Consider the following 26,517-nt stretch of genomic DNA (forward strand, 5'->3'; position numbering starts at 1 on the left):
GAGAAACAATAACCCACACCAAAAATCCATAATATATTCCTTCCTCGTAACTGGCTGGAAACTGCCATCTGTCACGCTGTCCACATCCTTTCATAAACACACATTATGTTGTTTTGGGTCAACTGTTGCAGCCTTAGCCTTGCAATTGCTTTGTTTTTATCATGTTTTTATCAATAGTTTAAAGGAAATGTTGAATTGTGTTGTGCTCTTTTTCTTTTAATCGGATTAGATTATATTAAGTGGCATAATTCTTGTAGAAATAAATAAATGCTGGGCTCTTTAAGGTGTTGAGCAGCTGTTCCATTGAAATGGTAGCCGAGGGCTCCTTTTGATCAACTCCTGTGTCTACTGCCTTGCCCAAAGATATGTTTTCCCACCAGATCTGCTATTTCATTACACTTATTTCAACACGTTTTCCCAGCTTCAGCATGCCATGTCTTTTAAAAGGCTTTCTTTCTTTCTTTCTTTCTTTCTTTCTTTCTTTCTTTTACAATGAGTGTGATGCAAAATCACTGGATGCTTTTATTATGGCAGTGCTACCATAATGAAACTACCTGAGGGATGGGTTCACATTGGTGCTTTTGAATTTCCTTTATAGCTATGACACTTGGGTTCATGCTACTGATATAGATGCCGAAATCGAAGACCCTCCAATTCCAGAGAAGCCGTGGAAGGTGAGTGTGTGCTCTTCCCGAAATTGCGCTGACGTAATTTCACAGCCTTCCGTTCCCAGAGGGAAATACTGGTATTTGAAAGAATGCAGCGTGTTGTTTCACACATGCAAAGTACGAAAGAGGGCAAGCAGGAAGTCTAGAATAGCAATAGACAAAGCACTTGTCTTACTAAACCAAAATAATTCTTCCCATGGCAGCAGGAAAAGCTCCCTTTATTTACTTAACTAAGGTGTTCCTTAAAAACAAACATTTCAAGTGGTGTACAAATAGTACGGTGGTACCTCGGGTTACATACGCTTCAAGTTACATACGCTTCAGGTTACAGACTCCGCTAACCCAGAAATAGTACCTCGGGTTAAGAACTTTGCTTCAGGATGAGAACAGAAATTGTGCTCCAGCAGCGCAGTGGCAGCAGGAGGCCCCATTAGCTAAAGCGGTGCTTCAGGTTAAGAACAGTTTCAGGTTAAGAACGGACCTCTGGAACGAATTAAGTACTTAACCCGAGGTACCGCGGTATAAAAAACCCCCAAAACCAATACTTTAAGACTACATTATAAAATAATAAAAACACATGTAAACGTCTTTGAGGTGTTTTTATTTTTTTACAATTAAGCTGTAAGTAAATTTCATGAAATAAATATATTGAAACTGCAGAAAAAAAACTGTTTAGAATTGAGCTCTTCAATGCTGCAAATTGTTTAAAAATTAAATGAGATTTTTTTTATTTATTTAAGCAATGCAGTGGGTGGCTCTCATCTCTCCTGGCAGAGATAAGCCCCGAAAGTAAGAGAGGAGGGGTTTGCCTGGACTTCAGCTCCCAGCACAGGTTGTCCCATTACCACAGCACAGAAATGGTCCTTCCTAAACTATTTCATTAACCAGATTAAATGTTTGTTATTGTATTGCAAGGGCCTTTTGTTTTTAAGGGCCAATGTATCATTAAAAAGCCCTAGTGCTGGAAATGAGAACTTGTTAGGGCAAAGGAGGTCTGTTTGATTAAAGGCTTGGAGTTCATGCTAATGATGACAAGGTTCGTAATTTCTGGAGTCTGTTGAACTTAGAGGCAGTACAACACTGGCAGCCTTATTTCTGCTTTCAGAATGATTAGAGGCCTGTGTGCAGTAGTTGTGAGTGGAGGCTGTTTTCATTTGTTGAGAGAGAAAAATAAGGAAATTGTTTCAATAGAACTGCTTCTTTTCAGATAATTGCTGTACTTGTGTGACAACATGAAACATTATTCCCGGATTCATTAATTCATTTTCCTGCAGTCAGCAGAATAATAGTATTACGTGATGAGAATTAAGGTGAAGGAACAGAAGAGAGCTGTGTCAGTGGGCTGGAAAAAGACTGGGCTCAGGACTCTAGTGCCACATAAGATGCTCCTGAACTCTAATCTTGTTGAAACAAAAGCAAAAGAACCCGTTTTAAACTTTTTAAACTTTTAGGCTGGCAAGTTGTACAGAGGTGGGTGCTGCTTCCACTTGCCTTTTGTTGACCCCTCTCTGGCTATGAACTGGATATGCTGGGCTGTTTTGGTCTACGTCCCTCTTGAACCCCAGCCAGCACAGCCACCCAAAATATCTGGAGGGCACCAGGCTGGCGAAGGCCAAGCTAAATCTCATGAACACACCCTGTATACTGGGAGTGGCTAACATGCTGGACTCCAGATTTTGCTGGTCTCCAACTTCCACCATGGGAATGTTTCTCAGCTCTGCTACTGGAGATTATTTCAACGGTTGCTTTTGCAGACTCAATTTAAGACCTACATGAATAGCATGTCTCTGTAACCCCTGAAAGGCAACTGTACATTCTTGGAAGCCACCCAGAATTGCTGGGGCAACTCATTCAGACGGGCAGCATATAAACAATAAAATTATTGTCATTATTTTCGTTTCTTTTTTGCAGTTTTTCATTCTTGGTGGTTTTTGTGTTGCAGTGCTTTTTGTGATCTATTTTGTGTTCTGTTCCTGTGTACTACTTGGGTGTTCTCTGAATGCAGAGCAGTTTACAAATTCTGACAAATAAAAATTAATGTGGAAGTAAGGAGTTCTGACTTTCTTGCTTGCTGCAGTTGTTCACATAGTGGATTGCAATAATTTTTGTAACGTGTTTTCAAAATGAGAGGAGACTGTCTCAAATGCACTCTGTGCCTGTGTGTTGTCGCACTTGCTTTTGTAGGTTCATGCTAAGTGGATTTTGGACACAGATGTATTCAATGAATGGATGAATGAAGAAGATTATGAAGTAGATGAGAACAAGAAGTTGGTCAGCTTTCGCCAGCGTATCTATATGAAAAATGAAGAAGTAAGATTACCTCTTTCATATGATGGATGTAATGTACAATAACTGCATTAGTTGGGTGTTCTTTCGTTTTACTCAGTGCTGCTATACCTAAGCCGATTGTCTGGTTCTCGAAGAAATGCCAGTATTCTTCTTGAAATTAGTGTGGGACTTAGCTCTATGACTCAAATTTTCCTTGAAATGGCAAGTGAACAAGCTTGCTTGGGAAGAGCCAGGGACCAGTTCTGTTGACCTTCCACAGGCCCATCTATTTCCCATTTTCTGGTCTGCTGGAGCCAAGAGGGGTTTTTAGACCTGTTAACTTTGCCTGAATCCCTTTGACTAGTTCTTTCCATGGTGTGTGTGTGTGTGATGTGTCAGTTTTTACATGCAGCAGTTCATATGTTGAAGTTTTAGCCTACCTTGCTTCCTTAGGTGGATTTTTGCAGTACATCTTTGAAGGGCTGGGTAGTAGTACCCTTAAGTAGTTGGCAGCCTCTCCCTGAAATCTTACTAAGCAAAAACTGACAGTGCTAGGCCCTGGTTGGTAGCAGAGTGCATCTTAGTTCTGGACAGGTTATGCCTATCGCTGATGACCTCCCCCCCCCCCTCGTGACAGCCAGTCCATAGCCCTGAACGGAGAGATAGGAAGGCAGCCACAGGTGCCAGAAAACGGCGGCACTCCCCTTCACCGCCACCTCCTCCCACCCCAGCAGAATCGAGGAAGAAAGCCGGAAAGAAGGGGTGAGTAGTCTGCAGCTCCTGCAGTTTACAATAATTTATTTCTGAAATATTTGAGGGAGAGAGAGATGAGCCAGCAGCTCGGCTCAACTCCACATTTACAGCGGCCTGCTAAGATGCCGTCTCCTTGAGTCCATGAATGTTTAATGCCGCACATTGAGCTTCATTCCTTGATCATCCAAGGGGAATGTACCTCCTGCCAGGAGAAGAAAACTTGACGCAGTCATTACTTCCAATCTAATGAGCGCCTCACAGTTGACATGCGGAGACCATTAATAAGCAAATTTACTTCTCAATATGGCAAAGTCTGTCCTGATGTAACTCTGTTCTTTAATACAGTTGTCGGTGCAGTTGTTGAACGTAAAAAACGACAACTGTTTTCTTCCTTGTATGAGCCTAAGCTATTGCACACATTATTCATATTTGAAATTTATGTGTGACTTTTCTGCCATACGCCCCTCAAAGTAGCTTAAATTAAAACAATTGAACAGCATCATAGTGTATATAATTTTTTTAAAGGAAGCATTATTGATTAGGATAACAGCTTTCTCCAGAAATGAATTCCTGAAATTCTGAAAGCCGGGCTCTTCACTAAAGATCCAGTCTAGTGAATTAATCTTCGCTTGTTCATGGTGGGTTGAAGCAGAGTCCTTATTCTGTCCTGATTTCCTGTACTATGTGTACACACGCAAAATGGGCCGTGCCTTAGACTGAGCCCCTGCTAAGCATGACCATCTCCTTAGTAGGGCCCCACACTTCCTTTTCAGTGACCTTGTATCAGGAATAACTGGATTCAGACAGACTCTCTTGGGCCTTCAAACCACGTCTCTGTTATACACACCAGATCTGCCACTTAAGATTATATTATGAATGATTAATGGTCTGTTCTGGACTGACGACATTAAAAAGGCTGAAATGTGGCTCAGTGGGTGGGCAGAGAAGCTTGGAAAAAAGGAGGCCATAATTGTCTACCCCTCCTTTCCTTAGTACAATAAGACTTACCCCCAATTCCATATCTCCTAAAACCCTATGCCACAAATGGAGAAGAATGCATTTGCCTGCAGTCACTGATTTCTGCCAGGCGTATCTATCTAGTCCCAGAGAGTCACACCGCTACAAAATGATCACTGTTAGCTTCAGAATATTAATTAGAAATTCGTTGGAGTTGGAAGGTACTCCTAAGGTACCAGGTATAGGTAAAGGGACCGCTGACCATTAGGTCCAGTCGTGACTGACTCTGGGGCTGTGGCGCTCATCTGGCTTTATTGGCAGAGGGAGCTGGTGTACAGCTTCCGGGTCATGTGGCCAGCACGACTAAGCCGCTTCTGGCGAACCAGAGCAGCGCACGGAAACGCCGTTTACCTTCCCGCCGGAGTGGTACCTATTTATCTACTTGCACTTTGAGGTGCTTTTGAACTGCTAGGTTGGCAGGAGCTGAGACCGAACAACGGGAGCTCACCCCGTTGCAGGGATTCGAACCACCGATCTTCTGATCGGCAAGCCGTAGGCTCTGTGGTTTAGACCACAGCGCCACCTGCGTCCCAAGGTACCCAGTACATTAGTCCAACCCCCTGCTAAGCAGGATTCTCAAGTGAAGCATCCATGACAGATGGCCATCCAGCCAGAAATATTGTGGTTTCTATTCACCTAGTGAATAGCACTGCCCTGAGGTTTCTTACAGGTACATGGGCTCTGCCCATACTTTTCAGATGCAGTATCACAGTAGTACAGAATGTAGCTGATGCAGCCATATGTTAGGAAAGCATTAGGTGACTTGTTGTTTGTGCTTAATTTGTCACAGGCAAGCAAGCCTATATGGGAAAAGGCGAGGGCAAAAGGAAGAAGACGAGCAAGAAGATCTTACCAAGGACATGGAGGATCCAACCCCTGTGCCTAACATTGAAGAAGTGGTACTTCCTAAAAATGGTACAGTGTTCCAGATACTTGAGCTGTCTCCGTACCATGGCTTTTGCCATGTCCTGTTTGTTGATGCTGACGATGGGTAATCTTGATGGAACGGAACTGGACTTTTTGCATAAAACCTGAGTTTGAGTGACTGCTCTTGCAGAGCACAACACATTCTTGCCATGCGCGCAGAGATCTCTCTCCAACGCAGTGTTAGAAACAGATATGAAAACTAGGAGCTAAATGGCACCTTAAATCGAGGTTATGAGTGCAACAACAGAATGTCTAGGCGAACTTTTTTATAACAAGAATACAAAGCTGAAAATGAATGAATATTACGTTCATTTTTCACATAGTCTAGTCCTTCCCCTGCCCACCCCCCTAATATTCTTAAGAGGGTCTCTTCTCCAGTCTTCAGAGGGTAGCTGGAAGTGGGGAGGCAGAAAAAGGTCCTCCTTTCCTTCCACTCTGCAGTTTTAATCTGAAATCTTAGGTGCAGTACTGCGCCCAGGGCTCAGAAACTGCTCGCGCTAATGACATTTCCCTGTCGCAAACTGCGCCTAAAACAGTGGGAGTTCCGAACACTGCTCCAATGGCGCACACATCAGGCTTACTCACAGAGAGAAGCTCTTTGCACCTCTCCTGCATTCAAAGCGGAAGGGAGAGAGTGTGTGTCCAATCCGGAACTCAGTGTAATGTGAGCATGATTTAGGAATTTCCTGTTTTCTTAGGGCCCCCCCTGCCCCAAGAATTAAAGGTCAATCTTTGCTTCCCTTTGTGAAAACAATTGTTCATGTTAAAAGTCTTAAGGCAATGTGTTCAAGCCCCTGCTGGAGTTGACCTGCAAAAGAGGTGGCTCAACCGCCAATTCTTCCATTCTTTTGTCTCTCCTTCCTCCTGAAGCAAGCCTGACATTCTTCTCCTATCCAGAACTTCCTCCGTCTTCCTTCTAAAACTGCCTCGTTTGTCTGTGTTTGCAGACCGTAATTGGCTCACAGTTATGTGATCAGCTCCACTACCCAGATACCTTTTCCCTCCCTCCCAATGGATAAATCCCCAGCTGCCAACATAAATGTTTGTTTCCCCCCGAATATATTGTGGTAGTGCATTTGGTTTCCGTTGCTTCGGAGCATCGAAAATATCTAGTCTGTATTTTGATCTTGAATAAACCCCTTCAGAGCTGGCTTTGTGTACATTTTTAGCTGTTGGAAAGAGGAGCGTGTTTCCTCGGCAAAATGTGTGCTTAAAAGATATACTGCCATAATACTTTGCTGATCTGGAGCTGGAGCTTCCTGATCGGTTATTGGAAGGCTCTGTTCCTTATCTACCATCATCATGTTTAGCACAAGATGTAGACAAGGCACCAGAGGCTGCGCTAGACAGATGACTGTCAGAAACATGAGAAGCGATGGGCAAAAAGTAACATTTTCAGCACTGGGCAAGAGAGTAATTTCCAGAATGTGTAAGAATAATGGCTCGTCACAGTTACTCACAAAAGACCCTTGCGAGAACACAAATCAGTTTTGCCTGCAAGCTGACAGCAGTGCCCTCTTGGGCTTGCAGCAGGCGTGGTGCCCGTCATCCTCTTCTGAACTGTGGTGGACAGATCAGCAAAGTAAACAGTTAAATGTAGCAAGCTGTGAATGCACAAATCCTGCACCCATGTTTATTGACCAGTCTTCTCCTTGGTCTCCTGCAGAGCTGGAACAAGGAAGTGGCTTCTGTCCCCCCCCCCCCCAATCACTACTGTGTTTTATTCTAACACCTCGGCTGTGCACTTGCATGTCTCCCACTTGACAGGCCTTGAGCATGAAATTTTAGAAGTGTTTCATTAGGCTGGCAAAGGAGCGGCAAGGCACAAAGGCAGTGCTGATGTCTACAGTGCAGCTTACTTAACTCCCCATTGCGTGGGCAATTCAGTCTCAAGCCACAAAACAAGGAAGGTCTATTGTTGAAGCAAAGGTCTTTCTCCCAGTTGTGTCTTGGAAGTCCTACACAGTCTCAGGGTGGATAATTATCATTGGCTACTCATCTTATGTTTATGCAGATTTTAATCTGTTTTTAGTCTATTGTTATTTTAACTTTTTGGAAGTCTAATTATGAATTATAATAATTCTTATAGATAATTGTATTGCTTTATCTTTTTCGTAAACCACTTTGTGAGTTTTTCTAATAATCAAGCGGTGTCTCAGTTTTAGGAAATAAGTAACTTCTAGCTGTACTGTGGGAATCAGAGGTGGAGAGAGTGCTGTCGCTCTCAGGTCCTGCTTGCGATGGTCTGCTTGGCCATTGTGAGAACACAATGCTCAACTAGATGGTTCTTATGCCAGGTCCAGCAACTGGCCCCTCCTTTTGGTTCTTTTTATTGGGCAGAGATTTTCAGTGGTCTCTGTCTTAAAAACCTGGGAAAGTAAGACTCAACTGTAGCAGTGACTTGGTGTTTCAGGCAAGAACCTGATTTTCAAAATAACTACTTACAGCAAGTCTGAATAGAAAGGCTTGATGGTTCTTCCGTCAAGTGTTAAGGTAGTAGGACAGCGTCCTTCAAAATTGCTGTTTGTAGGGTAGCAAGTCAGTCAGCTGGGCTTTGATCAGGCCTTGGTCATCTAGCCTCAACTTATATGCAGCCAGTCCTAGTCTTTGCTCATGAGTTTTTTTTAATGAGAACCAAAAACATAACTGGATGATCCTAATGAACCGCTCACTGCTTTTCATCCTAACCTTGCCCAGCCTAACCTTGAGTTCTTTATTTATCAAGTCTAATTCACCAACAAATGCAAAGGAAGATTGTTAGCTTGGGATGGGGGCTCATTGTGTGCAAAGCCAGATAATGAGAAAATGCGGTTCATAACCATATGATTGATGGTGGGGAGAGTGAAGAGGTGGCTAGGCTACCTTTGCATAATGTAACGACCCATGCAGTGTCACTGCAGAGAAGGCACAGCCTGACGTTCTCAATCTTGTTTAATTTTTGCAGTAAATCCAAAGAAAGATAGTGAAAACACTCCTGTGAAAGGAGGAACAGTAGCAGACCTTGGTAAGTTCTTTGGTTGGTTTTTTTAAATGATGGATTTTCCCCTCTTCTTTGAGGCTGGCAACTGTATTTGCTTTGTAACTCAGCCCGTTCCAGAGGCTTATTCTTACTCTCTGGAGGGCTCTCATTCTAAAGGAGGATGCAGAGGGGAGAAGCCTCCAAAAGGCTGCCAGACGATTATTATTTTTAAAACTGCCCCAGGCATTTAAAATTATCTCTGTAGGTAGGGGAAGGGTGATTCTTCACTAAAATAGCTGACAGTGCCATGGCAAGTCTTTTTATATCCTGCCCTACTAAAACAATGTTCAGGGAAGCTCACATTTCTTCGAGACAATGCCACTAGCGTTAACTGAACCTTCACAATTTTTCTGACAGTTACAAATGACAGACTCACAAATGAAACTGGCAATTTGTTAAATGCATTTGAAACAGTGTGAGTCCCAAAAATGTTTGTAATTTTGTGGGTTAAAAATAAAATAAGGTCTTAGATTATTTCCCCTAAATATCCTCAGGTGGAAGCATGCTTTTCCAAGCAGGGTAGTGATAGATTTGTGGCTGTAACTGGCGAAAAGCTTTTATTGCTTCCCAGCTTGTTTTTCCTTTAGGTGGGAAGGAACCCCTAAGTAGGGGCCTCTCATACTGGTCTTAATGGGCAGGTGGTCTCATGGAGTGAGTCATGGTGGATCAAGGCCAAGTAGGGCTTTATAGGCCAGGAGTTCAACAGCCTCTGACTTGCTTTTTTACGTCACTGATTATTTATATTCTGCTTTCCAACCAAGAGGGCTCCCAAGGTGGTTCTCAGGAAAAAAACAGTTACATAGAAATACAGAAATGCAAATACAAATACAAATGATACCAATTCAATATATTCCAACAGTGTTTTAAAACAATGCACATCCGTGTTCCTACCAAAAAGGCATTCACAACAAAAATGTTAAGGGAAATCAAGGATACTTAAGCAGCATCTTTACCTTACTAAGGTCAGGGGAATGGAGCAAGGCAGGTGCCCAGTGATGGTCCCAGCAGACACTCCCCTGGGCATCCCTCCTCTCTTCCCCACTGAGCCTGACAATGTGCAGGAGAAGGGCCACTCCCAGCTAAAGCAGGAACAGGCATGATGGTGGTGAGTTGGCCCCCTGAGTCCCATGCCACAGGCCCCTTTCTGGTCTAGGAAAAAGGTGGGATATAAATAAATGCAGGAGAATTATTATTATTATTATTATTATTATTATTATTATTATTATACCTCGCCCATCTGGCTGGGCTTCCCCAGCCACTCTGGGTGGCTTCCAACAAAATATTAAAAATACAGTAATGCATCAAACATTAAAAGCTTCCCTAAACAGGGCTGCCTTCAGATGTTGTCTGAAAGTCTGGTAGTAGTTGTTCTCTTTGACATTTGGTGAGAGGGTGTTTTACAGGGCGGGGGCCACTACCGAGAAGGCCCTCTGTCTGGTTTCCCGTAACTTGGCTTCTCGCAGTGAGGGAACCGCCAGAAGGCCCTTGGAGATGGACCTCAGTGTCCGGGTAGAATGATGGGGGTGGAGACACTCCTTCAGATAATAATAATACAAGGCTGCTGCTTAAGTGAGTGCCCATTTACTGGCCCTTATGGAATACACCCTTGCTCCTTTTCTTTCTTCTGTGATGGGCTCACTGTTTGCCAAGTCACATGACTTCTCCAGCAATGACTTGTGCATATTTTTCTGCTCTTGTTCTTGCTACAGGTATTGCCCCGTTGAGGCTCAATGATGGTAAAGCAGCCTTCCTTGACCAGGCGCCCCCCAAGGGTTTCGGGCTGCAGCTCCCAGCAGCCTTAGCCAACGTGGCTGTGGGGTGCTGGGGCTGATGGGAGTTGTAGTCCAAAACATCTGGATGGCACGAAGTGTAAAGGATCGTTAGTTGTGCCGTTGTGTTTATTTCTCTCTGCTCGTTTATTTTGCAGATGAGCAGGATGAGGAGACGGTCGCCACGGGAGGAAAGGTAAACTGCTACCTCTTCGTTTAGAGCAGTGTTTCCCAACCGGTGTTCCGCGGCACACTAGTGTGCCGCGAGACGTTGCCTGGTGTGCCGTGGGAGGGAGGCGGGCGAGTTGGGCGGCGAGAGGCGGGGCGGCGGCGGCGAGGATCCGCGTCGAGCCGGGGGCGGCTCCGCGGTGGTGGTGCCGAGGTTTCTCTCTCCATTCTCCCCTCACACACACACACAGGAAATAACACAGGATCAGCTGACAGGACCTGGCCAATGGGGCGGCGGCGGGGCAGCGCGCGCAAAAGGGAGGAGCGCGAGACAGCGGACGAGGAGGAGGCCGGCATGTCCGGGCAGCAGCGGCAACAACAGCAGCAGCAACTCCCGGCGACGGCTCCTCAAGCCCCGGGCAACCCTACTCCCTCACCGGCCTCGGCCGCCCTCCTGCTCCACCCGCCGCCACCTCCCCCGCCGCCGCCGGCCACCTCGGCCCCGCCGCCGCCCCCTCCTCCGCCCGCTATCGCCGCCACCACCACAACAGCTGCCGCCGCCTCAGCTGGGCCCATGCCTGCCAGGAGCGGCGGCGGCAGCAGCAGCGCCCCGGCGCCCTTCCCTCCCGGCGTGACGCTGCGCGCTGACGTCACGGGGCTGTAATGGTGGTGTGCCTCAATATTTTTTTCATCAAACAAGTGTGCCTTTGCCCAAAAAAGGTTGGGAAACACTGGTTTAGAGAAGAATGAGTAAAAATGAACTAAAGTGCAGCTTTAACTGATGTCACTGTGATGTCAGGTGGGTAACCCTGCCCGCCTGCCAAATTGGGCCCTCCAGAAGTTTCAAGATTTGGCCTTGTGACCAGAAAACGTTTCCCACCGCTGCCCCCTGACATCACTATGGCCTTTTGAACTTTTTTTGTGTGGTCTGCACAGCCAATAGCTGACCTCCCAAACAACTCTATATCTTTCCTCCTGCAGGAAGACGAAGATCCCAACAAAGGTGACCAGAGCCGCTCGATAGATACCGGAGAAGACAATGTCACGGAACAGACAAATCACATCATTATCCCCAGCTATGCATCCTGGTTTGACTATAACTGGTACGTTCTAGGGTGTAGGGAGCCAGGGAATTGTCACAGGTCCAGAGTCTGCTATGTGTGACAGCCACTTGCACGTTAACCTGTCCTCATGTTCCTGTGATGTATTTCACAGCAGTAAAAACTACCTCAATCTGAAAGTTGCAGCCTTTGACATTAACCTTCCTTTCCACTCTACATCACATATTTTCATTTTGTAGTTATCTCAGCTAAACTGGCCTCTATGCACCATTTGTTGCAAACCGTTCTGGATGCTAGATTACTTGGCCCAGGTATAACCCAGGAATCGTATGGTCGGTTAAAACTAACCTTGCCTTCTGCCTCAGCATGGTGGGCCATGACCAGTTTAAGCCTGTAGACTGGCTGTTAGCAGCTTCCTGCCTGGAAGGGCTGTTAAATAAGTGAAACAAACCTCTTTGTAGAGCTCGGCACTACAGATGTTCAAACCAGGTTGGATAGATGTTGTGCTTGGGTTGCAAGATGAGCTGTTTCTGTTCCCTTTGAATGGATTCTGAAGTGCAGGAATAAAGAATGGGGTGCACCCCTCCGCTTCTTCCTTCCTCCCTAAATGAAGGCAGCATGTCCTAAATGTGTGCGTTGAGGTCACTTTCTCAGCCAGAACAGTAGATAAATCCATATCGCTGCTGAATATGTAATAGGTGTCAGGCCCGGGAACCTGAGAGTTTTATCCATCGCTGCTGTGCTACTCGTACAATGGAGCTTCCTCCCCTCACTCCACTCCCCTGCAGCCCCCCTACACACCCTCAAAATCTGCCCCAGAAGATTGTTGACCCTCAGAGCTGATGTGGGGTGGGACGGGCTTGGGGAAAGGAAAGGAAGTGAAAGTCCCATTGTGTAAGTTGAACACCACTCGGGTAGCGTTCGATAAAATGCTAAATCTTCTGCATTATGGCTTATCTTAGACTGCACTTAATTTTGTACACATGTAGGCTTTCTGAATGTCAGAGTTAGACCTTCACTGCCCATTGAAGTGATTATTATTATCATTATATTTTTATTTATTTGTACCCCTCAAGGCAGCTTTTACACATAAAAATAAGAACCCAATTATTCCCAATTCCTTTAAAGAAAACTGAGTGGCACACTGAATACCCCCCCCCCAATTTTGTTCCGCATTTTTTCTCTTCCTTGCTGCTATGGGACCCGTCTTCCTCATGCAGTTGTAGATATGAATAAAATCATGTCTGATTCTTCCGGCCCTGAAGTGCCTTGCTCTGACGTATGTGGACGCAGCTTGTCTAATGGCTGTCTGGGGAAAGTGTTTTCGTATCCAAAGCATGCCCAAGCACTTGTAACTAGGCTAGACACTACCCTCTAAACGGAATGCAAATTGGCCTGGTATAATTGCCGTTCCGAGACTTGCGTCATTTGGTTGCCAAAAAGGAGGAGGTTTTTTTACATCCATGTCCGCCTGTTTCCCTTCATTTCCGTGGTGAATCTTTCAAACGTTAAATCTTGTGTTTCAACCAAGTCAGGCACAACATGCCAGAGATAACATTCCTCCAGAAGCATAGGATGTGTAGGTATTCTTCGCCATTTGTCCTGTTAATTCAATTAATAATTTCCATATACAGCTTTTAGTGCTTGAGAAGAATGGTGTTTCTTTAATTCAAAGCAAATTTTGAGTCACTTTTCCTCCTAAAGCCTCCAGTGCACTATATCAATTTAAGCATGAGGCAATAACATTTGTAATAAAAACCTGGGTACCATAAATAAAAGGGATGCGGGTGGCGCCGTGGGTTAAACCACAGAGCCTAGGACTTGCCGATCAGGAGGCCGGCGGTTCGAATCCCCGCAACAGGGTGAGCTCCCGTTCTCGGTCCCAGCTCCTGCCAACCTAGCAGTTCGAAAGCACTCAAAGTGCAAGTAGATAAATAGGTACCGCTCCGGCGGGAAGGTAAACGGCGTTTCCGTGCGCTGCATTGTTTGCCAGAAGCGGCTTAGTCATGCTGGCCACATGACCCGGAAGCTGTACGCCGGCTCCCTCGGCCAATAAAGCGAGATGAGCGCCGCAACCCCAGAGTCAGCCACGACTGGACCTAATGGTCAGGGGTCCATTTACCTTTACCATAAATAAAATTAACACAGCACCAGCATCAGTAAAGGATGCTCAGGTCTATTACCTTCATGTCCTGCTGTTGGGCTTCCGCTGAGAATGTGGTTTGCCACCGTGGGAAACTGGATGGCGGTCTGATCCAGCAGGGCCTGCTTTTCTGTTCCTGTGTGTTAAAAGTCAGTGGCCCAAGCACTCTTGGGTGAGAAGGTCCTAACACTCAGCTCTGGCCTAAATCCCGAGAAACACCTTCTATATATGCAGCTCTATTATGGGAGAGGGGGCAGTTGAGGACAATTAAAGTAAATGCATGTGAAGACCTTCAAGTCAGGAACCTCTGTTAATGGCAGTCTCTCTTGGAGGCTATTAAAGCAATTTGTGGAAGAAAATTCACATTACCCAATTATTTTCGACCTAATCTTTCAATAAATGAACTAGCCTTTCGATCGTTCTCTCAAATAGAAAATCCATTTCATAATTCAATTGATGGTAAAGGGATTATATCCAGAACACTGCACATTGTGGTGTGTTGCAGAGAAAGCAGAAGAGTGCTCTGTATGTTAAAGGAATTGGAAGCAGAGCTGAAACCTCAAGATCCATATATGTTGAGTTGGTGTGCTTTGGGTTGTTGTTTTTAAAAAAGAAACTTGTTTTCTTTATTTCTTAGCATTGACATGGCTGTTTGCTACAGCCCATAATGTGTAAAGCAAGCACTTCTCTTTACTGTGGACATTGTGACTATCCTACACCTCTAAGACTGTAACATATTGAAGTCGATAGTAATGCTATAATAGAAAATCCAAAAGCTATGGGTTCCTGCAGTTGTGACCAATACTACACTTCGTTCCAAACTTATTTTCCTGCAAATGTAGATTCAGAATGTTATTCCCTCCTCCTTTGGTATTAGTGATCTGAAGACTCTTAAGGTTAAATAACTGTTTCTTAAACCTATATTTATAGAAAAGGTCTTGTCTTGGATAGATGTCATGCTCTTAGCCGTGGTTGCTTAGTTTATAGTGTGTGATCAGAGTGTTGAGTGAATCTGGGCATGTTCTACAGTGACCACATTCCGCTTTTCCTCCTGACACAGTATTCATGTAATCGAGCGCCGTGCTCTTCCAGAATTCTTCAATGGGAAAAACAAATCTAAGACCCCAGAAATGTAAGTAAAAGCAGAACAATGTAAGCATGTATTGTGCCCCCCTCTTTGCTTATAATAGGTACAGCGGGTTATACCCAGGGCCATTACAGACAGGTGCAGATGTATTTTCCTGCATGCATGCCTGTCTGAGACAGCAGAAGGAATCCATCTTGGATCTTTCCATGTGCTGCGGACACTGTCTTTAGAAGCAACTCACTCAGAGGCAAGTGAGTTTTTTGAGGGCTGAGTGCAGCCTGCATCCAGCATAATGTAAGGACATGGAAGTAAATACAAAGTTGGTGTTGGAAAGACGGATTTGGAGAAACGCGGAGTTTGTGTCAATTTCATAAGGATTTCATGCCATGCTGAAATTCTGCGTGTTTTGGGCCGTATCCAGTACTGCAGCTCTGCTGGTCCAACAGACCTCCATGAGCAGAACAGAGCTTCCTCTTTTGTTCTCTCCTGCCCCTCCTCCCACTGTCAAAATCCACTCCTGAGGCTTGGAATTTTGATAGAAGCAGGAGCCATGAGGCTTCTTTTCCTTGAGACAAGGGGGGGGGGGGCATCTGCCCCGTCCTCCACTTTGGATGATCATTACGGGTTTTTGGTTTTTTTTTATACCTGCAAACTGTCTCCTCTTCTGTCCTGTGTAACAGAGCTATGGACATTCCTTATTGTGCACCAAGCAGCCTTCCTCAATGCTTCTGTGCTCCCAAGGGCTCACTTCCAAATGAGAAGGATGGGAAAGATTATGTTGTTGAACACTTTTATTGTGTAAATAATCTTGTATTGTCTTTTCCTCTTTCGATTTTTTTTATACTTCGTATCTTTGTTATATCTTTATTTTTTTCTTTTCCTCTTTTTTGTTCCTTTGGAAATTTTCTATTCTCGACATAATTTTCTTTTTCTTCATATGTAAAGAGATAGCATATAAAGTTTGTTTAGATATGTAAATTTTTAATCAATAAAGAAGAATGAATTTTTTTTAAAAAGTGTTCACTTCCAAAGCCTGATTCCCTCGCCCTCCCCCCACCAAAAAAAACAATAGCTGGATGGCTTTGGGTTCTTGTGCCTGGCCTGGCCCTCCGGGCGGGGAGGTTGGAGCTCCAAATAAAAGATATTTTGCCAGAGGCTGTAGGTTCTGAGATGCTTTTTAAATCCGGTAATGCAGGAGAAAGAGGGCTGCCTCCCTGGGAGCCAGTGCTGAGAGGTTTTGCTGCCAGGCATCTGGCTTACATCCAAGAGAGCAGTTTTAACCTGCACTTTTTTAGGGATGGAGGCACCAAGGAAAGTGCTAAAGAGAGACAGCTCACCTGGGCCCTACTTTGCATTGGTTTATTTTTTCTGCGCAAAAATGAAGTGTTTAGAAGATAAATCATTAAGTGGGCCAACAAGATAAAGAGAAAATGTATTCCCCTTACATAATGGAAATAGCTGCTGGATAATATTTTCCTGCTTTCTGCCTCCTGAGCTCCGTAGTTTCTATCCTGTGTGCCTCTTCTTAATGTTTGCTGTTCTCTCTCTCCAATTTTCCTTTTCTTTTCTGCTTTTTGTTCTCGCCTCCACCCCCAACCCGGTTTCACCATGGAAGAGTGCGGAAGGAAGCAGGCTGAAGTCTCAATTGGTCTTCCTCAGCTGCTCTTCCATGTGTGAAACCCTCTCAGGCTTACTGCATAAGGGAAGTGGCCTTGGAATAGCCGGCACCTTCCTGCCCCAGAGGCGCCCTCCTTGCTGCCCCCTCTGTAAGGCTCCACTGAACTGAAACTCAAAACTTCTTCTGACGCCTGGGTTGTAACTAAAGGTATGTGTCCTGTTAGTAAACCGAGGACACCCAAGTAGATGAGACATGGCGTAAAAGCTGCACATTGAAGCCCTCATTTCCCTTTGTTTTGCTTCAGTCCCTAGTCAAAGCAGGCCTTGGTTTTGAACATAACAGGAATTGGTTTGGTTTGGTTTGAAATAGGTCAGCGTGTCTGTTCAATTCAGAAACTGAGATTGAAGGTATTTCGCTTCTCTATAGACCTTTCCTCAGACAGGTTGTTAATGATCAACCACATAGTTAAATTGTCAATATCACCTGAAAAACCGCCTCCTTTCCTGTAGTACTTTCTTCACCCTCAGAAGTTCAGGGGGCAGGAGGGTTGGTAGCAGCCTGGGAGGGCCTTCTCTATGGTGGCCCCTAAGTTATGGAACTCCACCCCCACAGAGGCATCTGTTCGCCCTGGCTTTTGACACTTGAGGTGCATATTTTTAGGGACCTCCTTATCTTTGTGACTGTACGCTGCTTTAAATTGTTTTTAGTATTGCATCGTAACCTGCCCTGGGACCTTAGGGTGAAGGGTGAGTAATTCAGCATCGTAATAGCCTTCTCTGATAAAAAGACCCTAACATTCTCAAGTGACGCACAGTGGGAAGGTGTATCCATATTATGTCTGTGGATTTCTTTCCAGATATTTGGCTTACCGCAATTTCATGATTGATACGTACCGCTTAAACCCTCAAGAGTACTTGACTAGCACTGCCTGCAGAAGGAACTTGACTGGAGACGTTTGTGCAGTAATGCGGTAAGTCTTGCTTTACTTGGCTGCAGGTGGAACAGGATCTTCAACTCAGCAAAGTGTTGTTTTTAATCAACCCTTTCAAGCTAAAAACCCCATTGTTCAAAACTTCAGGGCTGGGGAAGTATTGAGGGATGAGCACATTAATGCTTGAAAGACAAAGAACATGTACTCTATGCCCAAATACAGCCCTGCATTTTCTTACCTGCTGCTTTTTCTGTCAGCTGACCTGGAGAGTACCCATGCGCAGAGTGTTTCTAAGGCAGTGTGGGAAATGGAAGCAAGAAGCTATTCTTGCTTATATCCTATGCTGTCTTTTTCTTTCATTTTTACAAGGTGCTCTGTAAGCACCTTTCAGGCACCATCCCCATCTCTGTGGTCTAGGTTAAAAAAACCCCTGATTGCCTAATATAGTTTCAATAGAGACTGGTTGGAAAGGTGCAGAGATCAAATGATGTGATCAAGCCACTCATTCCCGGCCACGATGTCAGTTCTGAGTACTTACTGGTGTGTCAGTCAAGCATTTGGGAAAGAACTTCTTCAATATGTGCTGTGTTTTCTGATATTCTTTCCACAACCTCCTGTCAGCCATCTCAGAAGCCTGTGATTACACATTATTATTATTATTATTATTATTATTATTATTATTATTATTATTGGGCTGCAGAAGGGTTGCATTTTATGAAATGCCAGATTTACTCTTATCAAATGCTCATTTAATAATTTTGCTCTACTCGGTTATTTTAATTTTAAATGTTTATAATGGCTCGCAAAAATCAAAACCAGAATTTCAACAATGCCAAAAGAGCATATAACCAGATCAACGTAATAAAGCGCAAAGCCTCGAAAAACCCAGTGTTGGATAAGCCAGTCGAAAGAGCGAGAGTAAAACCAATTGCCTGGCACAATAACCGCTTCTTAATTCGCCTAAAGGCAAGTGAAGAGGGTTTTTCTCACCCTTCAGCAGATGGGGAGCCTGCCCTGAGGCAAGAGGAGGGAGCTGCATCAAGTAATGGGCTTTGTGTGCCATGTAGGGGGCAGAGGGGTGTGTGTGTGTGTGTGTGTGTGTGTGTGTGTGTATACGTACACACACACACACACGCATGTATGCAGCATTCTCCCCAAGCCCAACTGAACTGAGCTGAACAAGAGTAAAAGGAAAAGATGGATGTGGAGCTATTGTAAGATGCTTCAGGGCCAGTTGCCCAGTTACTGGTCTTGAAGTTAAGTCCTTCTGTTCTGAAATGTTCCCTCTTTCTGCCCCACTGCCTTTCCCATTCTGATAACTTTTCCTTCATCCAGTCTTTTACTCTTGTAATGTCACCTCCTAGGGTACATGCCTTTTTGGAACAGTGGGGGCTTATTAATTACCAAGTGGATCCAGAGAGCCGACCCATGGCCATGGGTCCTCCTCCCACCCCACACTTCAACGTGCTTGCCGACACTCCCTCGGGACTCATGCCTCTTCACCTTCGGACACCTCAGGTAAAGATCCGTTGCCATCTTGGAACGCCTTTGCCCCCTACGAATTGTAGCAGGGCCAGCTGCCTCCTTCCTGGTGTCACTCGGGAATTCTAAGCGACCAAAAAAACCAGTGCAGTTTTGGAAGGTTGAGTCCGCCACCTTCTTCAAAATGGTGGCCAGTGGTATCCAAACATAGAGGAAAACCTGTTGCACTTGGGGAACTTGAAATTTGGTCACAATATCATTAAGAGGGGCCCAAATGTGTAGCAGGCAAACAGCTTTCCAAAATAGTTGATACCATCCAGACGCCGAGGGGGAAATGCTAAGAACTTTTATATAATTCTGTTTCACCCCTGATTTTTAGTGCCTTAGAGAGTTGCCCCTTTAAAACAAAACAACAACAAAAAACTATTTGCAAACACTAGCAGGGATTCACAGTTGCCATGTGGTCCTGCAAATGGGTCATAGAAGGGATACTATAGCTGTTTTTCTTAATCTGACAGATTGCGAGAAATTCACCTCTCGAGCGTTCTTAAGTAGTGGTGGTAGTAGTAGTAGAAAACAGCACGTTTTCAACATTCCACTTGCACGTCCCTAGTAACATAGGCTGATTAATATGACTGTTCTGATGCTTTCATATCGTCCCTCCTGCTCTCATCCTTTTTACATTTCTTTACCCAGATCCCAGCTGCTCAGCAGATGTTGAATTTCCCCGAGAAAAACAAGGATAAACCTACTGACCTGCAGAACTTTGGGCTTCGTACAGACATATACTCAAAGAAAACATTGGCAAAGGCAAGGCACTAGATATTCTCTTTTCTTTCCAGACCCCTGTCTGCCCCCCTTGTGTTATATAATAATAGTAATGATAATAATAATAATGATAATAATAGTAATAATAATAATAATAATTTGTTATTTATACCCTGCCCATCTGGCTGGGTTTCCCCAGCCACTCTGAGCGGCTTCCAACCGAATATTAAAAACAATACAGCATCAGACATTAAGAACTTGCAGAGATTACATTTTCTGTTTCTTGGGCAGCCCATCAGCGACTTAGTAGTCAAGGCTATGTAAGGCAGCATGACTCTGAATGCCGGTTCCTGGGGATCATTCATGGGCTCTTGCACTCATCTGCTACCTGTGGGATTCCTGGAGGCACCTGAATGTTGGGAGATTCAAGTCAGACATACTTCTTCACAGAGCACATGTTCCAACTATGGGATTTGCTACCAAAAGATGTAGTAATGACCACCAGCTTGGACCAGTATCGAAGGCAGTATGCCTCTGTATTCCAGCAGCTGTAGAGCAATGCTCTTTCACTTGAGTTGAGTCCTCCTTGAGGGATCCTCATTAGGGCATCTGGCCGGCCACTGAGAAGGAGGTGTCTGACTAGATGATGATGATGAGAATAATAATAATAATAATAATAATAATAATAATAATAATAATAATAATAATTTTTATTTATACCCCGCCCTCCCCAGTCAAGGCTGGGCTCAGGGCGGCTAACAAGCAATAATATAAACAAGTTGAATGAGTACAACTTAAAAACAAGATTAAAATACAACATTAAAATATTGAAATATTAAAATGCAGCCTCATCACAGGAGAAGAAAGGAAAAAGAAAAAAGAAAGAGGGAGAGGGGATCAAATTGGCTCCAAGCCAAAGGCCAGGCGGAACAACTCTGTCTTACAGGCCCTGCGGAAAGAAATCAGATCCTGCAGGGCCCTGGTCTCCTGAGACAGAGCGTTCCACCAGGCCGGAGCCAGTGTTGAAAAGGCCCTGGCTCTGGTTGAAGCTAATCTAACTTCCTTAGGGCCCGGGACCACTAGGGTGTTGCTATTTATGGACCTTGAGGCTCGCTGTGGGGCATACCAGGAGAGGCGGTCCCGTAGGTAACGAGGGTCCTAGGCCGTGATGGGCCTTTGCCTGATCCAGCAGGGATGTTCTTACAATGCAGGAATTTCCTTGTTTCCCTCTGCTTATGATAGCTCAACAGAAATACATGGCTGTCATTAAATATTCAGACTTGTGCCCCTGTGATGTTTGTGTACCATGCACAGAACTTCTACACAGTCAAATCTTTATAAATGCTGTATGTTTGGTTCAGAACAGCTGTTTCTGTTTCTCTCTCTCTCACACACACACACCCCTATTGATCCCTTTTTTTGGCTTTTTTAACAACAAGAATTGATGCTAATTTTAAGGCTGGGGATATTTTCCTAGAATGCTAAATATTTATGAGCACCTGTAGAGAATTCTGGGACATTTAATGGGCATTCTAAGCATTGCTTTTGATTGCCATCTTTGGAGATATTTGGGAAGAGGAAAACAAGCAGATGTTGGGACAAGGCATGCTAGCCTTCCCCTGTACTGGGGCGCATTTATTTAGCTGAGCTTGTCTCAGTCACGAACCCAGTCTTTGCTGGTGTGTTGCATTTATTAAAATTTGACGCAGGTTGTGCATTCCTGTTATCTCTTAGTTGCAGAGAAGTGGGCTGATAGTAGGCTAATCTGCTCTTGGTATTTGAATTAGCAGCCATATCCTAGTATCAGTTCAGGGTGTTGAATGAGGGCCATTTTGCCTTCTTTCCTGCTCTGCAATCCTTCCTCCCCCCATTCCCCATGGGACTATTCTCCTTTGTAGGCTGTTGCTAAAAGGAGAGCTCTTCCGCTTTACCTCACTTGTTTGAACATTGTCTTAAAGGGAAAGTGCCTGCATGCAGCGCTTCTTCCGTTACACAGATCCGTAACCTTAGAAATAGTTAACCCTCTATTCTGATCAGATTTCCTACTGAGCGAGTGTTGATTGCTTCGGGGATTCTTGCCTCAACTGCTGAGTCAGGCTGAGCAGCAGTCATCTTTCTCAGTAGTGGCGCCTGCCCTGTGGAACGCCCTCCCCTCAGATGTCAAACAGATAAACAACTATTTGACTTTTAGAAGACATCTGAAGGCAGCCCTATATAGGGAAGTTTTTAAAGTTTGATGTTTTATTTTGTGTGTGTGTGTGGTGTTGTTGTTGTTGTTGTTGTTGTTTAGTTGTGTCCGACTCTTTGTGACCCCATGGACCAGAGCACGCCAGGCACTCCTGTCTTCCACTGCCTCCCGAAGTTTGGTCAAACTCATACTGGTAGCTTCAAGAACACTGTCCCACCATCTCGTCCTCTGTCGTCCCCTTCTCCTTGTGCCCTCCATCTTTCCCAACATCAGGGTCTTTTCCAGGGAGTCTTCTCTTCTCCTGAGGTGGCCAAAGTCTTGGAGCCTCCGCTTCAGGATCTGTCCTTCCAGTGAGCACTCAGGGCTGATTTCCTTCAGAATGGAGAGGTTGGATCTTCTTGCAGTCCATGGGACTCTCAAGAGTCTCCTCCAGCACCAGAATTCAAAAGCATCCATTCTTCGGCGATCAGCCTTCGTTATGGTCCAGCTCTCACTTCCATACATCACTACTGGGAAAACCATAGCTTTAACTATACGGACCTTTGTGTGTAGATAGATAGCTAGATTGATTGATTGATTGATTGATTGATTGATTGCTGGAAGCCTCCCAGAGTGCCTGATGGGTGCCATACAAATAATGAAATGATGATGATGCAGATGATGCAACTTTGCAAGAGTTTATCAGGTTCTCCCTTGACATGGCATGTGCCACTAGGGCTTGTCTGTGTTTAGGGAGGCCCCTTCCAACAAGTAACACATCTGTGATGGAACAAATTGCCAATCCCACCTCTTGACAATGATAGCCATACTCACCTGTGCACTGGGTACATGAGTGAACTGTTTCCCTTCTCCTTCATACAGAGCAAAAGTGCTAGCGCTGGGCGAGAATGGACAGAACAGGAGACTCTGCTGCTACTTGAGGTAAGATTTTGAGCGGGGGGAAATCGGGGAATTGTGATAGCGGGGATGCAGAGAAAAGGAGGCTGCTGAGTGACATTTGAAGTGGTACCTAGTTTCTGACTTAAATTGAGTTAATATGTTTCTGGGTGATATCTTGTATAGAACAAGGCTGTTGAGTAGAGAGCGGAGCCTTTTCTGCAGTGGCTCCCCGTTCGTGAAAACGTTCCTCTTCAACCAAGCGTTTGGCTGATTAATATCCTACAGTCTTTTACATGTGCCTGTGGGAAGGGGGGAGTTATTGCTTTGTGGTTTTGGTTTAATTATTGTGTTTTATCTTGCATTTTATTCCAAACTGCCCTGAGATCTGTTGATGGGAGGTGGTACATAAATTTAATAAAAAATAACAATAGTATAATAATAAGCAATAAGTAAAACGTGAGTCCTTGGTTGTCAGCTGTATGGCTGTAGAATTGTTGATGGTGTTTTGTTGCAAAGCTGTGGATGAACCTGAAAGGAGTCGATGCAAGAATCTTACAAAAATAGAATTGTAGATTTGGAAAGGACCCCAGGGTCATTAGTCTAACTCCCCCTGCAAGGCACCCATGACAGATAGATGGCTTAAAAACCTTCCATGAAGGAGAATCCGCCACCTTCAGAGGGAGTCTGTTCCACTGTTGATCAGCTTTACCACCAGAAAGCTCTTCTGATATTTAGTCGGAATCTCCCTTTTTGTAACTTGAATTCATTGGTTTGAGTCCTACCCTCTGGAGCAGGAGAAGACAAGCTTGCTCCATCATCCATGTAACAGCCCTTTAGATATTTGAAGGTAGCTATCGTATCGCCTCTCAGCCTCCCCTTCTCCAGGCTTAAACATACCCACCTCCCTAAACCGTTCCTCATAAGGCTTGGTTTCCAGATGCGATGAGGCCTTTGCAATCTTGCTGTACAGAGCCTTAGGTTGTGTCTCAAAGCTGCTTACATGCATATTGGAATTTGTTTAATATTATCTATCGGCAGTTCTTCATTGCAAAGGCTGCTGAGTGATGTACAGTTTATATGAAGAAGCTATAATGAAATCTCTATATAAAACGTTAAAAGTGCAAAAGGGTAGCACTCATAAAATCCAGCAGAGCTATAAAAACGAAAATAAAACATGCTCTAAAATATGCTGCAGTGGCTAGGCAGCTGAAAAAGACCCTCTTCCTTGTGCTGAAGAGGCATCAAAAGTGGCGTCAGGTGAGCTGCTCTGGGGTAGGTGTTACTAATGCAAGGCACAGCGATGGGAAAAGTCTTCTTCCTAGGCATCCACCACCTCGCTTTAGGTGATGGGAGGACCTGGAGGAGAACCTCTGATGAGCAAATGGTTCAGGCAGCCTCCAGTAGGAAAAGGCCGTCCTCCATTGGCCCTCAGGCACAACAGGCAGTCATCGTTCCCCTCTACATGAATGAGCCTGCTTGGGCTTTTGTGTTCACTTGCCCCCCCCCCCCCGCCCCAAATCTTCCACATATCAGGGGAGATTAGAGGATTCTGCTTCAGAGTTTAAACTAGCCACAGTTCCCTATGTTTTTATCCTTATTTGTTCTCACCTTAATTCAAACAAAGCATGGGTTTCCCAAGTTTGGATGTCAAGATAAATGTATTATAAACATGATTTTTAGAAAAATTTACGCAGGAGAGTTCTGCTGATGTCTCCTATCTGTAATGCACAAGCTCAAAGCTCACCGCAGTTCATTCACATAGCAGGAAACCATGGTTTTTTGTCAATGCTGAACTGAACCATAGTATTCTGTTCCTACCCAGGCCGTCCACTCCATCATTGGGTGTTGGAACAACAACAGCAACGAAACCTTGCACACTACCTGCCCTAGTCTGAAAATAAGAGTGTCTTGATACTTTGCTTGGGAGGTCTCGATGGTATTTCCAGTCGATATTTTCTCCATTATCACCCAGCATTTCCCTGTTGACGTTAATTGTAGCCTTGCTGTGCTTGTCTCGCTTTTTGAAAAACAGAGCTTAATAGCATTTTGAGTTTGGGGGAGCAAAGCAGAGAAAGAAAAAGCATGTATCTGACTTGTATTCCCCGAGCACTCGTGGAGAAACGTCAGACTGGGCTACTGCTAGGTCAACCGGCATTAAGTAAAAAGGCACAGGATGAGGCATGGATAAAAAGTGAGGCCAGAAATACTTGGCAGCGAGCCGTGGTGAGCTGAGTGTTGCTCAGACCGAAGAGGCAGGGCTGAGCTGGAAGCTCTTGCAAGGGGTTGCTCTAGTCATGTGATGTTCTAGTCTGTTAGGTGTGTTCATTGGCTGTTGTGGGGTGGGGGCTCGTCTTGCATGTTTCCAGCACCCACCCCCGGCAAGAGCTCACACATGCATCCTGCCTGATGTCACTGTCACCTTCTTGTGGGGTGCAAGTTCTTCTAGGCCAAGTGTGCAGTATTACGACCCTTGCAGATTTTTCATGGTTCAGCACTGAGTTTGTAGTAAACACCAGCTGTGCTGTTTCTCTGAGCAGGCCTAATTTCCCCCTGTGTTGCTCCAACACGGAGGCTTTCAAGATCTGCGCTCGCATATGTCGTGGCTTAATATAAACGTGGAAGTGCTGGCTGACTTTGGTGTCTGAGCAAGCCAGAAGCCCTCTTGCCAGACGAGAGGGAAACGGTAGCCGCTGGTTTCTGACAGCGCAGGCGGCTTACTGCTTGGCGGCAAAGCATGCCTTGTGCTTCCTTGAGTAAATCAAGTTGTCTAATCAGCAAGAGCGAGCAGGTCTGGTCTTTCTCTGCCTAGCCCACGTTGGGATTGCAATAGCTCTGGCAGGCCAAGCAAATCTCCTTCGGTTTCAGGAAAGCAGCCAGGATAGACTTTCTCCTCTTGCTTAGGAAACCACCCCAGCCTTTCCTGATGAGGAGTTTAGTGGCATAACTTGAACCTGAGTGGGGTAGGGAGGGAACACACAACCACCTGAGCAACTGAACAGTCACCATCCGGCTCATTGCCCTCTCCACATGCCACCTGTTCCCTCATGGTAAGGTAGCTAGGTAAAGCTTCCCCCTTAATAGCAGTATGGATGTTAGAGTACTAGCAAAAGGGGGAGGCAGGTTCTGTTTTATAAGTGGTGCACTCATGGTCTCTCCCCGATTTCTTGAATACGTAGCAGGAACACTGTCAGTGTGGTGTAGTGGTTAAGAGCGGTAGGCTCGTAATCTGGTGAACCGGGTTTGATTCCCCGCTCCTCCACATGCAGCTGCTGGGTGACCTTGGGCTAGTCACATTTCTCTGAAGTCTCTCAGCCCCACTCACCTCACAGAGTGTTTGTTGTAGGAGAGGAAGGGAAAGGAGAATGTTAGCCGCTTTGAGACTCCTTCGGGTAGTGATAAAGCGGGATATCAAATCCAAACTACTACTACTACTACTACTCTTCTTCTTCTTCTTCTTCTTCTTCTTCTTTCTTCTTCTTCTTCTTTATTGGATGGGGCAGCATAACAGAATTCTGCTTCCATGCAGAAGTCCATTTTACATGAAAACATCTGTGTTACCTCAGGATGATGAGTTTGACACTGCGTTGCTTATCAACACTGGGATGCAGTGTATAAAATAATGTCATTTAATGCACCTTACGGTGTCTGATTGTGTAAAGCAGTCGTGTTGATAAGGTTATTTGCAGCGGCAGCATATCTTACACTTTCACTGCCGTTAATAGTGCGAATAGCCCGGAACAGCGATTTCCAGAAAGATACAGTAATGTGGTT

General features: G+C 44.9%; 1 protein-coding gene across 2 annotated transcripts in view; it reads left to right on the forward strand.

The window, feature by feature from the left end:
- The window catches only part of SMARCC1 (SWI/SNF related BAF chromatin remodeling complex subunit C1), a 94,568-nt gene that overhangs the window by 21,566 nt on the left and 46,485 nt on the right, over window positions 1-26,517 (forward strand). For both annotated transcript variants that reach the window (XM_077936627.1, XM_077936628.1), the window contains exons 8-19: window positions 599-674; window positions 2,853-2,978; window positions 3,574-3,698; window positions 5,497-5,621; window positions 8,578-8,637; window positions 10,580-10,617; window positions 11,571-11,692; window positions 14,854-14,925; window positions 17,355-17,468; window positions 18,794-18,947; window positions 19,608-19,721; window positions 22,729-22,788. In XM_077936627.1, the coding sequence (XP_077792753.1) occupies window positions 599-674; window positions 2,853-2,978; window positions 3,574-3,698; window positions 5,497-5,621; window positions 8,578-8,637; window positions 10,580-10,617; window positions 11,571-11,692; window positions 14,854-14,925; window positions 17,355-17,468; window positions 18,794-18,947; window positions 19,608-19,721; window positions 22,729-22,788 (1,186 nt within the window). The remainder of the gene's footprint in view (window positions 1-598; window positions 675-2,852; window positions 2,979-3,573; window positions 3,699-5,496; window positions 5,622-8,577; window positions 8,638-10,579; window positions 10,618-11,570; window positions 11,693-14,853; window positions 14,926-17,354; window positions 17,469-18,793; window positions 18,948-19,607; window positions 19,722-22,728; window positions 22,789-26,517) is intronic.

Source organism: Podarcis muralis, chromosome 12 (assembly GCF_964188315.1).
Source record: "Podarcis muralis chromosome 12, rPodMur119.hap1.1, whole genome shotgun sequence".
Lineage (NCBI taxonomy): Eukaryota > Metazoa > Chordata > Lepidosauria > Squamata > Lacertidae > Podarcis > Podarcis muralis.